Consider the following 13,830-nt stretch of genomic DNA (forward strand, 5'->3'; position numbering starts at 1 on the left):
TCTGGACCTCAGTTCCACTGTAGACCATAATATCTTGGTTAGGAGAATACGGCATTGGGTGAGCATTTCTGGAATAGCATTAGACTGGCTTACCTCTTGCCTTGCTGACAGAAGCTTCATTGTGTCTGAGGGTGAGTCTGATATCGCTCCATTGTTTTGTGGTGCACCACAGGGCTCGGTCCTGGGGCCTTTATTATTTTTTCTTAATTTGTTACAATTAGGAGCAATTGTAAAACGCTATAATGTTGCGTATCATTTTTATGCAGATGATATACAACTCCATGGTTCATTTAAACCCAGGGAGGTTTTCACAGTAACTAGGTTCTTGGTTTGTGGACTGGACAGTAGAAAACTGCTCACAAGTGAACAACAGCAGGACAGAAGTTCAAGTCATGGCACTTGATGAGTTTGTCCCCATGATTAAGCAGAGTATTGGTCCACTCTCCTCTGCTGCCCACTGCAACTTGCGTAACCTTAGGATGTCTTTGATCAATCCATGTCATTTGACCCTATATTAAGCAGCTGTCATATTTTTTTCATATCAGAAAAATCAGTAAACTTAGATCTGTGGTCTCAACTTTTGAATAAGATTATTATACATCCATTCATTTAGTCACGCTTGTGCTATTGTAATTCACTTTTCTCATCACAAAACACTGCAGCCCGTTTATTCACGACAAATCAACGGTCTCCCATCACCCATTGGAATGCAGTATCAGCATTCTGTCAATTAATCCCGCAGGATAACAGATGGTGTGCTGTGCATAAGGCTTTACAGTCTTGTTGTTCCACTGCAACACTGAATAATACACAGTATATGTGAAAGTGGTACATTAATAAAATCAGAAACCAACAACATCCACACTAAAGAGTAGAACAATTTTATATTGAAAATGACAGGATTCTGTGCCGATACACATGGTTGAAATCATTGATTAAAACGATGGTAATGGTGGCCAGTTCATGATCATACATCATTGGTTATGCAGGCGTATGTAATCTTAACTAGACCATTAGCAAGCCACCAGACACACAAGTGCTGTCTAAGGATACACTTGTTGGATTTGAAGGCGTTTTACAGTATGAGGACTACCAATGTTCTCCATTCATCAGGCAGTTGATCCAGTGAGGTTAAACTCCATACGTCTCCTTCAACTGCTTCACCAGGTTGATGTAGTCATTCATGGCATCATCTTTGCTCTTACCTGATGGTGAATCAAAATACATTTTAGAAAAACATGGATAAATGAACAAAGCAATTGGGACTATTGCAACTTTTAACAAAGGCTTAATTCTTGTTGCATGCAGTTAGTAGTCGTGAGGACCCTGCTGGTCTGTCTCACATGAAGCCTACTTATTGGCTTTGATAGTAAAATAACACCTGTTTCCCAACTTAATCCGCTCGTCCGTAACCTGGTTACAATGGACTGCAAATACTCGGTTTGGTGAGAGCAAACAATTGAAAGGATTAATGTGCATAGAGAATATTATTATTAAATAAGACTTCTGGTTTCTCAAAACTTGTATTTTATTGCATAGATTTAGTAGTTGTTTCTATGGCTGATAACAACTTTACCAATGAAATACTAAACGTTGGACAAAAGGAATTGCAGAGATCTGGATACTATATCTCAAGATATAAACGCATACAGGACGTGTGACAACTGGTGGATTATGGAGTCATGGGGGTAACATAACAAAGAAAATAAACTACGGATCAAGAAAAGCAATTTGGAAAATAGACACCCAACGATACAAAAGTTGTTTGGGTTAGGGTTAGCTAATAACTGTTTACCATGTTTCCCCTCGGTAAGAGCCAGAAGTGTATCCATTAGTTCATTGGAATTTGGGGAATATTAATCACTTCAACTTAGATGTATGTGGCCATTAAGGCAGAACTGCCGTGAGCAGCGGAAAAACTTCCAGACTGTACTAATAGGAGGGGGAACAGAATTAAATAAATCTAATCTCTAGCTAGCTACTGTAGCTACACAAACAGAAGGCTATCGTTAGCTGCTGCCAGGACATAGTCGTGTAAATAAAGTAGTAATATAATATAGTAAAGTAAAGATACTTTGGATTTCTCACAAGGAAATCCACTAAATTCCACCACAGATAAAAAATAAATAAACTAAGAGTTACAAATGTATTACTTGCATATGCAATACAAATGCATATCAAAACCAAAAAGTAAATAAGACCAAATGCATACATACATCAATACAAATGGGGAGTTATTTATCTCTATACATTCCACATTTATTTGTTCCTCTTAATATTTCCCATTTAAAATATTGATTTGATTATTCTTGTATTTATTTGTTCTCATATTCAAAAACATTAAACTGATGAGACAACGTCTGCAAGAAGGCACCAGACATCTACATTAACAAAGCTTTAGCTCGGTCTGATCAACCGTCCTGAAATCTTTTCCTTAAGCTTTGAATCTGAAAATGAATGCAGTGCAATTGAGAAGAGGCAAAATCCTGCAAGTACAATAAACTCATTTGATATTCCAAATGAGTGAAGATTTTTCAGATAGTTTGACTACGTTGAGACAGAATACAAATTGTTCAGAGCATCACCAATTACAAAACGGATTTTTTACCTTTCTGTTTCTCCCAGGCATCCCATTTAGCTTTACCAGTGAAGTCAAACATCCCTGGGCGTCCTTCAAAGACAAGACACACAAAGAAAGTGAGGAGGGGCGCTGAAATGCTGTGTTACTTTTACACCAGAAGTAACTGTAAATTACAACGTACACTAAACTGCTAACAGAAATAATATATTTTCAAAAGCTTTTCATCATTCAACAAAGATCGTAAGATTCCAGCTATTACTGTGAATGGGCAGTAAATTATGTTCAGTTAGTTCACCACGGTTTCCTGCCCTAAAAGGCTTACAACCTGATATCATTTGTCATGTGTGAGGCTCCAATGAATAAATAATGGTACCAAAACATTCTCTGAGATCAACCGCACACAACCAACCCAAAGTGGTTTGGGGACAATCAAAACCTTTTCCACCATGACGGATCCTTGCCATAAAGGAGGAAAAAGGGTTACCAAGTGGCTCGGGGAACAAAACATCAACATTTTTGGTCGGCGGATAGGAAAGCTCCCATTGTAAAGATCGCATGTGTCTGCCTCTGTAAAACGGCACCAGTAAGGGAGAAACTTTTTCTTTTACACTTTAAGTGCTGTATGGGCAACATTTGGGCCTAAACAAGGAGACGGGGAATTGGGATCGTTATTATTAGTATTATTATTTACTGTGTGGCCTGTATATATAAAGTGACGCAAGAGTGTTTTTGTTTTGGATCGTGACATCTGACTTAATTACCATTGACAGTCAATCCGCCCTTTCCCTTTTTAGCGTTGTACATTTTTAACCGGAGGGGGAATTGTTACACCATATCAGTCTTCTTTCTTTTTTCTGAACAGGTACCAACACGAACAGTCTACCTTTCAATAATCAACGTTCCGTATAACATGTCCCTTTAAGAGGGAGGTGATCGGGCACTAAGGCAGGGGTGGGCAAACCCTTTGACTCGCGGGCCGCAATGAGTTTGACAGAGGGGCCTCCAATGAGTTTATTACTTTAGATGCGTTTTGAGAAGACTATTGTAACGGACGATCTGACAGGCAGCGACGTCTCACCCGTATTGACGTCACCCACAGTGGCCTGCTTGAACAGGGAGTAGACCTGAAGCATCTCTTCATCCGTCGGCTTCGCCTTCAGCTGCTTCACCTCAGCTGCTGCTTCATCAAACTTCGCCTACAGAGGAGAGAACAAAGATACCACCATGAGCTGTTGATGGTGACGCTGACAGAAGGTCACAGGTTGCGAATGTAGCAGTACAACTACTGTGCAATAACTAGGGCACATTAACGCAGTGCTTGCTGTGTCCTGTCTGGCACTTGATGAAAAAAAAGAAAGAATTCCGTTGGATTGAAAGAACGAACATATGAAAGTAGCAGTGAATTATCTGCATTGAGATACAGAAGGTAGAGTTCCAGTAGTAAGTATTGATGTTGAAGCTAATGCATGCAGATATATTCAGTGTGACTAAACATCTAAAGTGAAACTGGACACACACACACACACACACACACACACACACACACACACACGCTGGGATGTGAAGAAACGTAACGTTGGTTAATCTTTTATAGAAACGGTGAAGTGGAGCAAAGGGCGGCTGGCTGGAACCCCGCTGACGGGCATTTCCTTGTTTGTGGAGGCCTCCAACGTCTGAATACCTTTCCAGCAAAACGCTTCTACTGGTTCTACTGGTCAGATGACAAACACACTGCACGCAGGACTCGGAGGCGTCAGGACTTTAGAAGTTACATCGCAATCCCCCAACATGTTTTATTTTAAGGGTCCAATCTTACTAATCAATGCATGTTACAAGTTGTCTTCTAAAAGCTGTTAGCAACACTCGGCAGAGACAGCGAAGATGTCCACGCGGAGACAATTCCCGTTCTAACGGTGAGTTTCAGGTCCATTTATCCATTTAACGATCGCTACTGGAGAGAACAGGAGCGAAGCGCGATGGCAGCTGCCATGCTGCATATTTAGCATCGGCTCGCGACAAGGCAACACGCTCGTGCGCGCACTGCTATTCTAGTTAGTTAACGTTAACTAATATCGCTCATTTTACCTGAAAACATAGCTGCTAAATGCCGAAATGGTGCACAGTTGTTGCACACATACCTGGAGATCTGCCATTTTTAGTAGAGGGCGAGATGACTGTGAGAGCAAAGTCCACCGGACGCCGAGCTGCACGCGAGCGTCTTCTTCTGCTCGGAGTTCTGTGGGAACGTCTCCCCCTAGTGAACGGGGGGGGCATGACTTGTTATAAATAATAAACTATATATTCATTATTTATTACAATTCATTCTTAATTCAGCTGGGCGGGTTTGTGTTATGGAAGTAGACCCTATTAGAATTTGTAACTTGAAATGTACGCAGAGACAGTGGAGCTATAATAAATTTGATCAGCAGTAAGTGTACAGTATTACATCTTAAATATCAATGCCGTTGGACCAGTTTGACCAGTCTTCATCAGAATCGCCCAGTCGGTGCAAAGCTAGAGGCCACCTACAAATCAGGCTACAAGCTAATTGGCTACACTTCGGATCCGCAGAGCTGAAAAGTTACCACCGGGACACGTTCCTCGTACGCAGTTTAAGTCAAATGTCCCGTTAGGAACTTTAAACTCACTCGATGATTAGGGGATCTTGGATCTTGGAGCAGGAATTAATCACAAATGCATATAAGGAGTTAAAGACCATCATTTTTGTATTTGAATCATTTCTGTCATATGAATTGAACGTATTGTACATTTTGAACATATTTGACATCCATTGCAGATGCTGGGAGAGGGATCCCTCCGCTGCTCTTCTCTTTAGAGGTTTCTCAGTTCTTGGGGAGTTTATGGCAATGGAAAGGTTTCAGGAATGGGGATGTTGCCTGTGTACAGAATGTAAAGCCCTCGGAGGCAAGTTTGCGATTTTAGGCTATACTAAATAAAATGAATTAAATAATCATGTCAAAATCCAACACCATCACCGCTGAGCGGTGACAAAAAGCACAGCAAAATATCGCAGACAAGTTAAATGCGTAAGTATTGGGAAAATGTATTGGCTCATTTTAAGTGCCTCATCACCCCAAGTAATCAGATTCTATTTCTTTAAATATACTTCATGGAATCTATCATCCAATGAGATCTTGCTACCAAAAATTAAATAATTCAATTCTTTGAGAAACAGTTGATAAAAACAAGGTGAAAGAGCAGGCAGGTGCACAGACATTTTGGGGGGGCAGGTAATCAAACCAAAACAAAAGGGCATCCGTCGCCAAAATTATTCAGGAAATTAAAAATATGAATAAATATTTATTTATATATGTGTTTGTGATGAGTACATGATGTTCCTGGCTGAAGTTGGTTCTGGCTCAGTTCTCTACTAGTTTTGTACAATATAATGGTCAAAGAAAACATTAAAAACAGCACGGCGTGCCGTGTCTTTTCGGTGCGTTCTCCGCATCGCCGACGCTGGACACAAAGGAACCACTTTCAACTTTCAGCATGAGGCTATGCATGCAAGCCTTCAGTACGTCAATGCTCGGCTGCGCTGTTGACTGTATACGGCTCAAGAATGCCTTCTTGTAACTAAATAATTCCTTGTCTGCAGCATCGTTAACGCCCGTACAGGAAGTCATTGTGATGTGATAATGGATCTTGGCAACCTCAAAGAACTCTCTCCCTATGAAATAATCTAATATTGTTCCTTAATCAATGGTATCTCCGGGGAGGGAGCTGCCATTTCTTTCCAGGGGAGTGGTAAGCTTAGTGGAAGTTTCAATTTTTTGGGCGCTCCTGTAGTTAGTCAGTACTTGCAGGCCTCCACTCTGACAAGGCATCTTTCAGCTTCTCCATGTAGCTCTTCCTATCTACCTGACTCTCCCTCGTCAATGTGTTTCGGGCCTGGTTGTGCAACCGAGAGTCAATTGTCAGTCAAGCATCTGTCGGGCGACACAACAGCAACAAGCAGCTAAAAAGCAGAGTTGGTGGATCCACTTTTTTAGAGAACGGCTGTTTTTATGAGGTGTTTAAGCAGAAGAGCATGCTTACAGGTAGGAATTATAATATGTGTGGTGTTAGAAATATAGTTTGTTATTGGATATTATATTACGTTATATCAAGTGTGTTTAATTCATATTGCAGGCATGAAATCTAAGTCATTTTATTGACTGTACTCATGACACGTTAAGCCTCGGGGGCAGGATGTTTAAACCTTCCATGATGGATTTCTTCCATATTTTTACCCAATAAAGATTTTTTTTAAATGTTTTTTCTCCCATTTCTTTTTTATGGCACTGATTACGGCCAGCCTGCTTTTACATTTGAAATTCATTTTTACTTTTATCATGTTCCATTTGTAACAAAATTATATTCTGTTGATTATAAGCAACGGTTAAAAAGTAACATCCAAAAAACTGTTAAATAACTTTATTATGTTGGTTTTTTTTATACTGAAAATGACTGTCCATTTTCACAACAGCCAGAAAGAATAGAAAGTAGTTGCAATTGAAATGCATACCAGTGTGGTGGACAATATACTGTTCCTTTGGTTTTGAAAAACAACCCCACATATAAAAACCGTGACGTTAACATGAAGTTTGCCTATTGTTTCTGGTATGCTTAATCTTTAACACCTGTAGTAAACAAAAGGAAAAGCAAGTAAAATCCTGTGATCACCAAGCAGTTCTGGGATTTGCTTTGTAGAGACTGTAGTCTTCTTTCCTGAAGAAGGCCACTTCTGTTTCATTTGCTGAAAAAAATAAAACACAAATGTTAATTAAAGCTGCGAGCAGCGTTGGACGGGTCATCGATACTCTGCATGTCGGGGCACCGGCCGGACGGCTAAGAACGCAGCAAAGAACTTGTGCGGGCATCGGACAAAGCGTCCAAGAGTCAATCCGTTAACCATAAGGAGCGACACCAGAAATGCCGCTTTGTAAACTTCATCTTTAACATGATTAAAAGGTCATAGGTCTTTCCTGACAACAATTGAGAGATTTCAGATTAATTTCTGAGGAGCAGGGTGTAAAATAAAAAACATGTTGCCACTAGGCGGCCCTATGACTAGAAAAATCTAAATGGCCTACCTCCGGTACGGTTTACTTGTGTTACATATTCCTACCAAGTTTCAAAGTTTGTAGGTCAAACGTTGGGGCGTCTTAAATTAATATTTGTAAAGGGCGCTATTGAGCCGAATTACCATTTTGAATCATTAAAATGATATCAGACAACTACATCTTTGACTCTAAATGTGTGTGCCACGTTTACTTACAAGTTGAGCATCAAAAGCACCTTTGTTGTTTACTGGATACTAGAAAATGTAACTTCCTGTTACCAGTAGGTGGCGCTATGACTTTGATTCCATTTTACATCTCTTGAGGCCCCGAGTCCCATCAAACATGTGAAAAATTGGAAAGGATCCAAACATGTAGAGTAGAGTCATGGTGAAGCCCCCGCTCCGTACAACGGGAGATCGGGCTTTCTGCTCAGCTGCTCCCGGTCTGTGGAATCCTCTCCCTGATCATCTGAGGACACCACACTGTGGATGCTTTTAAACGTGGCCTAAAAACCCACCTTTTTAGGAGAGCTTTGAGTGAACTCGTGCCCTTTTTCTTTTTTTTTCAAAATCTCCATGTGTTTTTATTGTTAGCACTTACCCGCTTTATCATGTAGCACTTTGGGATTTGCTTAAATATAAAGTGCATTACAAATTGCTGTGCAATATGTTCGTATGATATTAGCTTGAATGTCGAAGTGAGTTTTAGTTTGACACCAGCTCATTAGAGGAGGTGTGATGACGGGGAACGAAGGTGTATGAAGATGGTTTGGAGAGAGTGATGTTCATAAGTGGAATAAACCAATCAGTGATAATTTGTGGTCTTGTGTATTTCCTGGAGGGAATGATAAGCTTGAATGACAAAGTTAAATATTTGATGAATACATTCGTAAATAGACTGATTTAGTGTATTATGTTTAATCTTTTTGAATACATTTTATTATTATAATCTTGAACACACATGTGCCGTCCTCTTTGTTTACCTTTTCTTACATTTTTAACGTCCCAATGACTTGTGGGTAATTCCCTTGAGAATAGTCAGCATCCAATGCTGACTGCCGCAAAGAGTTCATAAAGGGCTCTAAATGTCTGCCAGAGAGCCCTCCAACACTGAGCCGCGTTAACAAAAACCTACCGTTACGGTTATAGACCGTTTATTACATTGTCAATGGAAAATCTTACTAAATTGTTTTGGGTTCAAGTAATTATTTCCTTGACTGTTTATACATGACATAATAATATGCATATATGAAAATTCAATTTAGGATCAGGTGTTCCCTGAAGAAAGTGCTCAAAAAAAATGAACAAAGTCAAACTCTTACCAACGCCAGCAGCTCTAAGGGTTTGGTTGTCTTGCAGAATGAGATTTTCATCATCATCCAAACTCATCACCAACTCGTTAGTCTGCCAAGAAAAAGGTTTATACTTGAATGATAACATAGGTTTTCAAAAGACAGTAGAATTACTGTAACATACCTATATTTTTCAGCCCCACCAAATATGAAATAGTAGTGTTTGTAGAGTAGAGTTTGATTAACATTCCCATTGGTCAATGGGGTTTACTCACTAATTTGTGCTTTTGTTGTAAGCACCATCATTACATACATTGCAGCCACAGTATTGAGTGTCCATGAGATAAACGCTTGTGGCTGGTGGTTTGACACTTATTTCAGTATGCAGAATCAACAATCAAATGGCATTTACAAAAGGTATGTCAGGTGTGTTCGACAGACAGATACACTTTCTTGAGAGATACCTTTGCTCCATGTGCTTGGTGGATAATCTTCATTGTATCTAAAAAGTACAGAACCAGAGAATCAGATGAAGAGCATGTATCTGACATGTAATGTATCTGAACACCCAATCACCAACATCTCAGATGTTGAGTTTCATTCCTAATTACCTCACACAGCACACGTTCTCCAATGTAGCCTTTGGGTGACTAATCTCAGTGAGCATCAGGCGGGATAATCACACTGATTTCTAGTTGACAATTTGTGCTATTTGATCTGATCCTTTTTTGCATGACTTTCAACCAGCTTACTTGTTACAAGAACAGCTTTATCCCTGCGGCTGTCACTCTATTGAACTCTGCCCCCCCTGAACTCTGAACTCTGCCCCCGACCCCCACACGTACACATCTCCCTCAGTGACTGTACTCCCCCCTCCACCCTGGCTTGACTGCCACACACCCTCCTCCAGCCACTGAACATTTGCACTGTTATTGTATATCCATTTCTTACTGCTCATATTGCACAACTATTTCTTACTGTACATATCTATTTACTCACTTATTACACTTTACATATGCACATACTCTGCGCTTTTTGCTATTTTGCACTTCTGGTTGGATGTTAAACTGCATTTCGTTGTCTCAGTACTTGTACCCTGTGCAATGACAATAAAGTTGAATCTAATCTAATCTAAAAAAAAAAAGATTATCTTCATGACCGTGGATTTGCCGTAAATGTTTCTAACTTCATTGTGAATCTGGCACAACGCAGCAACTTGCAAGTAGCGCAGCGTCTAAAATAAAGTGATGTGCTTAATGTGAGGGATTCTGTATTTGTTCATAAAGTCTGAACGTCTGAATCATTTGGCCAATGTTTTGATAACCAACCACCAGTTCAGGGTTTCCCATCATTATAACACCTGGGGAAACACTGCACTGTCTACCTAATCCATACTTCTCAAACTTATTTGAAGGGGACCCAATGCTGTTTACATGCACGTACGGGGACTATTTTTCTCTAGACTACTGAAATGCGATAAACAACGTTTGGTGGCCAATACTATTTTGTGCTGAAAGGCAGCTATTTACGTACTATTTATTTTTGCCGGTAGATGTATTATAAAAGCAATAAGGTACTTATTGCCCAACTGAGATCGGTCTGTGCCGTTCTGAAAACCGAATGTGCCCCTGCGAAAAAGAAAAAAAACATGCCTTTGTGAAAAGGGCATTTTGAAGTAATATGTTTGTGAATGTGTGACGAATCAGGTGACAGGGGCAGACAACATCTGATGCTGTTAGAAGAACAAAAACATGCACACGCAGGAAAACCAGTTGGGACAAAACCATAGACATATATAAAGTGTAAAACGTTCCTCTTTGATTCTGCCTATAGTTAGGGCTGGCTCAGGTTAGTCCGGACCAGCCCTTAGTTAAGCTGCTATAGGCTTAGACTGCTGGGGGAATTCTTAGGACACACCGAGCTCCTCTCTCACGCTCTCGTTCTACCATAATTCACGTTTTATTAATGCACATGACTAATTCAGCTTCTTTCCGGGAGTTTTTTTTGTGCTTTCTCCCCTATCAGGTCTCCGTAGATCGTGGTTCCTTCGGGATCCTGGTCCTGACACCTACCTTGGTCATGCTGACACCTGCTGCTGCCATCATCATCATCATTATTTTTGATATTAATCATATTACTGTAGTCATAAACCGACATTACCCTCTCCTTAAGTCTCTGTGCTCTCTCTCCCACAGGCTCCTGTGGATGGTGGTTCTATCTGATGGTGGTTCTATCTGATGGTGGTTGCCTCTGCAGTGGTCCTGCTGTGCGCCTGGCTTACTACTCACAATTACTTGAATCATTTCTGTCATAGGAATTGCATGTATTATACATTGTTCATTCTGTACACATGGCATCCATTGTAGTCTGTCCATCCCGGGAGTGGGATCCCTCCTCTGACGTTCTCCCTAAGGTTTCTTCCCTTTTTTTCCCTCTTGGAAGGGTTTTTTCATTTGGGGAGTTTTTCCTGTGCCGATGGAGGGTTTCGGGACAGAGGATGTTGTATGTGTACAGACTGTAAAGCCCTCTGAGGCAAATTTGTAATTTGCGATTATGGGCTATACAAAATAAAATGAATTGAATTGAATAAAGGCTAGATGCCTCGTCCGCCTTGCCGGCCAACGGAGTCTAACGTCGGCACATGGCGGCCATCTTGGTACGGGCAGCTCGCTCACCCATAAAGTTGTGTGTGATACATGTACTTTTTAAATAACCATAACCTGCTCAATTTTCAACCGATTTTTAAACGGTTTGGTTTGTTATAAACGTCAGAGATGTAGTTATGACACTGCATACATGCTATGAAAAAATATGTTACGTTCTAAAAAAACTGAATAATCTAAAATAGGTACACTACACGTACCACAAACATGGGTGAGCGAGCTGCCCGCCCCAAGATGGCCGCCATGTGCGGACCGTCTATCCTCCGCCGTAACACATTCATCCTTTATACATGTCTATGGACGTAACACCGGCCACTTTTCGCTCTTGGCGCAACTAATAAAACCAATCAAATAAATGGGAGTAAAAACAATTCAGAAGAGATTATTATAAATGACAAAAACACCAATACAAATGTCCGGCATACGTACCATACGCGAACGTCTTGAATGGCGGAGGAAGTCCTGGTCTCGTTGCAATATCTGAAAGGGTTTACCATGACGTCATAATACCGTGCGATACATCATGACAGGATGTGGTCTGTCGTTCTGTTCACTTACCGTCCCTGACAAGTTGAACGAAGTCCTGCACCGTTCCGTCCAAACTGACTCCGTGAAATACGAGCGGTCTAAAGTTCCTGTGCTCGAAGGACCGGACCAGACGAACCGTGAGCACCGCTTGAGCCCGCTGCTCCGCGCCCCGCTGCTCCGCGCCCCGCTGCTCCATGCCCCGCTGCTCCATGCCCCCCGTCCCTACTCTAACCCTAACCTCAAATTACTGTAGCGAGGTTTCTGCCTGTGCGGGCATGTTGCTTCGTCAAATAATTGCATTGAGGATCTTCTTCTTCTTCTTCTTCTTCTTCTTCTTGTTTTTAGGTTACTAGAGGAGTACAAACGGACGTTTATGTTCATGCCGCCATCTACTGTACCGGAGTGTGTACAATCAAGAAGATATTTTAAAAAAAACAATATTGAATAATAAAATGACGAGAGAACTAAATCTAATACCTCATAAATAAGTGGTATTTTGTATATTAACGCCATTCCATTAAATCATTTGAATAAAGCACTTATAAACTGAACTTCGATGCCCTCTGTGTCTACCACCATGCAGTCCTTCTCACTCCATCAACACAGAGTCACCAGTCTTTTTATAGTTGCATGACTCACATTTCTCCACTACTGTCTTTTTCATGGAGCATAACATGTCATTGAGTCCGTTTTGTTTTAGCCATACATACATACATACAAAAACTATCACCTTCTTTCCTTCATTTGCATCCATCCCTTCCCACTCCAACTTATGTTTGAATTAGTTTATACCCACTACCCCTTTTGTCAAAACGTCCTGCCAAGGTATTATTATTATGTGCTGTGTTAGTGATTTTGCAAATGATCCTGCAAAACAAATTGTTTTTAAAATGTCTAAAATAGCAATTTTGTTTGATGCATGAGCATGATGGGAGATTAGGGATATTGGTCTGTAGTTTTTCTATCTTCTACTTTTCATGTATGGTTCTTTGCCATATATCATTCAACAGTTTCAGTCCTATCGCTAGAGCTCTCTCTAATTTTCTGAACATGACATAATACAACGGATCTTGGTCTGGAGCAAAATATTTGCTGCCCTAGGTTGGCCTTCTCATTTCCATGAAGGTGAGTGGATATACACCCTTTACCCTTTTAATTACTTTTAGGACTTCTTCTATCTTCTGTTCATGTATGCCAGTTGTGTGATGTAGACTTTGGACTAGGCTATGTTGTGACAACTTGTCAACATATTGGCTAGCCATATGACTGAAATGCATGGGTAAGTGTATCTTCAATAAGTTGTAGAATTTTAAACCATTTCAGACTGAAAGAGTTAAGAAGGAATGCAATTCATTTTCAAAATGCATGGCAGGGAATTAGCAAAGGTGGGGCCCTATATTCATTAGGGGGATTTTAATTTCATGTTGTTGTTTTTATTGTCTTTGCTCTAAAGCAGAATTCCTTCCCGTAACCAGAAGGAGAAGTTTTCCTTGCATCATTACACTTTTTCCTCGGCTGAAGGATCCCTTCCCTTCAGTTTTTAAAATGTATGGCTTCTCTGCTGCTGCTTCTCCATCGCTTGCCACCCACAGCTGGACAAGGATCATAATAAGTCCAAGTGATGCAGTGGGCGAAATGTTGTATTTTCACAAGGAATGTAAGTCTCATCTCTTTAAATCCCACAAGCCAGTTTTTCAGTCA

General features: G+C 40.6%; 2 protein-coding genes across 3 annotated transcripts; both read right to left on the reverse strand.

Annotated features, from left to right (window-relative positions):
• Positions 1 to 865: 865 nt before the first annotated feature.
• LOC120833634 (acyl-CoA-binding protein) lies at positions 866 to 4,853 on the reverse strand. The gene is made up of 4 exons (XM_040200932.2): positions 4,720 to 4,853; positions 3,660 to 3,777; positions 2,609 to 2,671; positions 866 to 1,205 (listed from the first exon to the last, which is right to left on the reverse strand). Exons 1-4 carry the CDS (start codon positions 4,732 to 4,734, stop codon positions 1,132 to 1,134), a joined length of 270 nt encoding a protein of 89 aa, XP_040056866.1. The 5' UTR covers positions 4,735 to 4,853; the 3' UTR covers positions 866 to 1,131.
• Positions 4,854 to 7,003: 2,150 nt separating this feature from the next.
• Positions 7,004 to 12,533, reverse strand: c16h2orf76 (chromosome 16 C2orf76 homolog). Of its 2 annotated transcripts, XM_078091288.1 has the most exons (6): positions 12,326 to 12,471; positions 12,160 to 12,295; positions 12,031 to 12,081; positions 9,403 to 9,440; positions 8,969 to 9,050; positions 7,004 to 7,340 (listed from the first exon to the last, which is right to left on the reverse strand). In XM_078091288.1, exons 1-6 carry the CDS (start codon positions 12,338 to 12,340, stop codon positions 7,264 to 7,266), a joined length of 399 nt encoding a protein of 132 aa, XP_077947414.1. In that variant the 5' UTR covers positions 12,341 to 12,471; the 3' UTR covers positions 7,004 to 7,263. The 2 variants fall into 2 exon arrangements, with proteins under 2 accessions (XP_077947414.1, XP_040056864.2); XM_040200930.2 differs by having other exon boundaries at positions 12,160 to 12,533.
• Between the last annotated feature and the right edge of the window lie 1,297 nt (positions 12,534 to 13,830).

Source organism: Gasterosteus aculeatus, chromosome 16 (assembly GCF_964276395.1).
Source record: "Gasterosteus aculeatus chromosome 16, fGasAcu3.hap1.1, whole genome shotgun sequence".
In the NCBI taxonomy this organism is placed as follows: Eukaryota; Metazoa; Chordata; class Actinopteri; order Perciformes; family Gasterosteidae; genus Gasterosteus; species Gasterosteus aculeatus.

What these genes read in the sequence shown, in the direction of transcription:
- LOC120833634 (XM_040200932.2), bottom strand. An exon ending in TGTGGGTGACGTCAATACGG is followed by an intron (nt 2,672 to 3,659) that starts GTGAGACGTCGC and finishes TTGTCTTTGAAG; the next exon opens with GACGCCCAGGGATGTTTGAC. An exon ending in TGCCTGGGAGAAACAGAAAG is followed by an intron (nt 1,206 to 2,608) that starts GTAAAAAATCCG and finishes ATTCACCATCAG; the next exon opens with GTAAGAGCAAAGATGATGCC.
- c16h2orf76 (XM_040200930.2), bottom strand. Translation starts at nt 12,340, where the DNA reads ATGGAGCAGCGGGGCATGGAGCAGCGGGGCGCGGAGCAGCGGGGCGCG. An exon ending in ACCAAGCACATGGAGCAAAG is followed by an intron (nt 9,051 to 9,402) that starts GTATCTCTCAAG and finishes TTTTCTTGGCAG; the next exon opens with ACTAACGAGTTGGTGATGAG. An exon ending in CCTTAGAGCTGCTGGCGTTG is followed by an intron (nt 7,341 to 8,968) that starts GTAAGAGTTTGA and finishes TATTTTTTTCAG; the next exon opens with CAAATGAAACAGAAGTGGCC.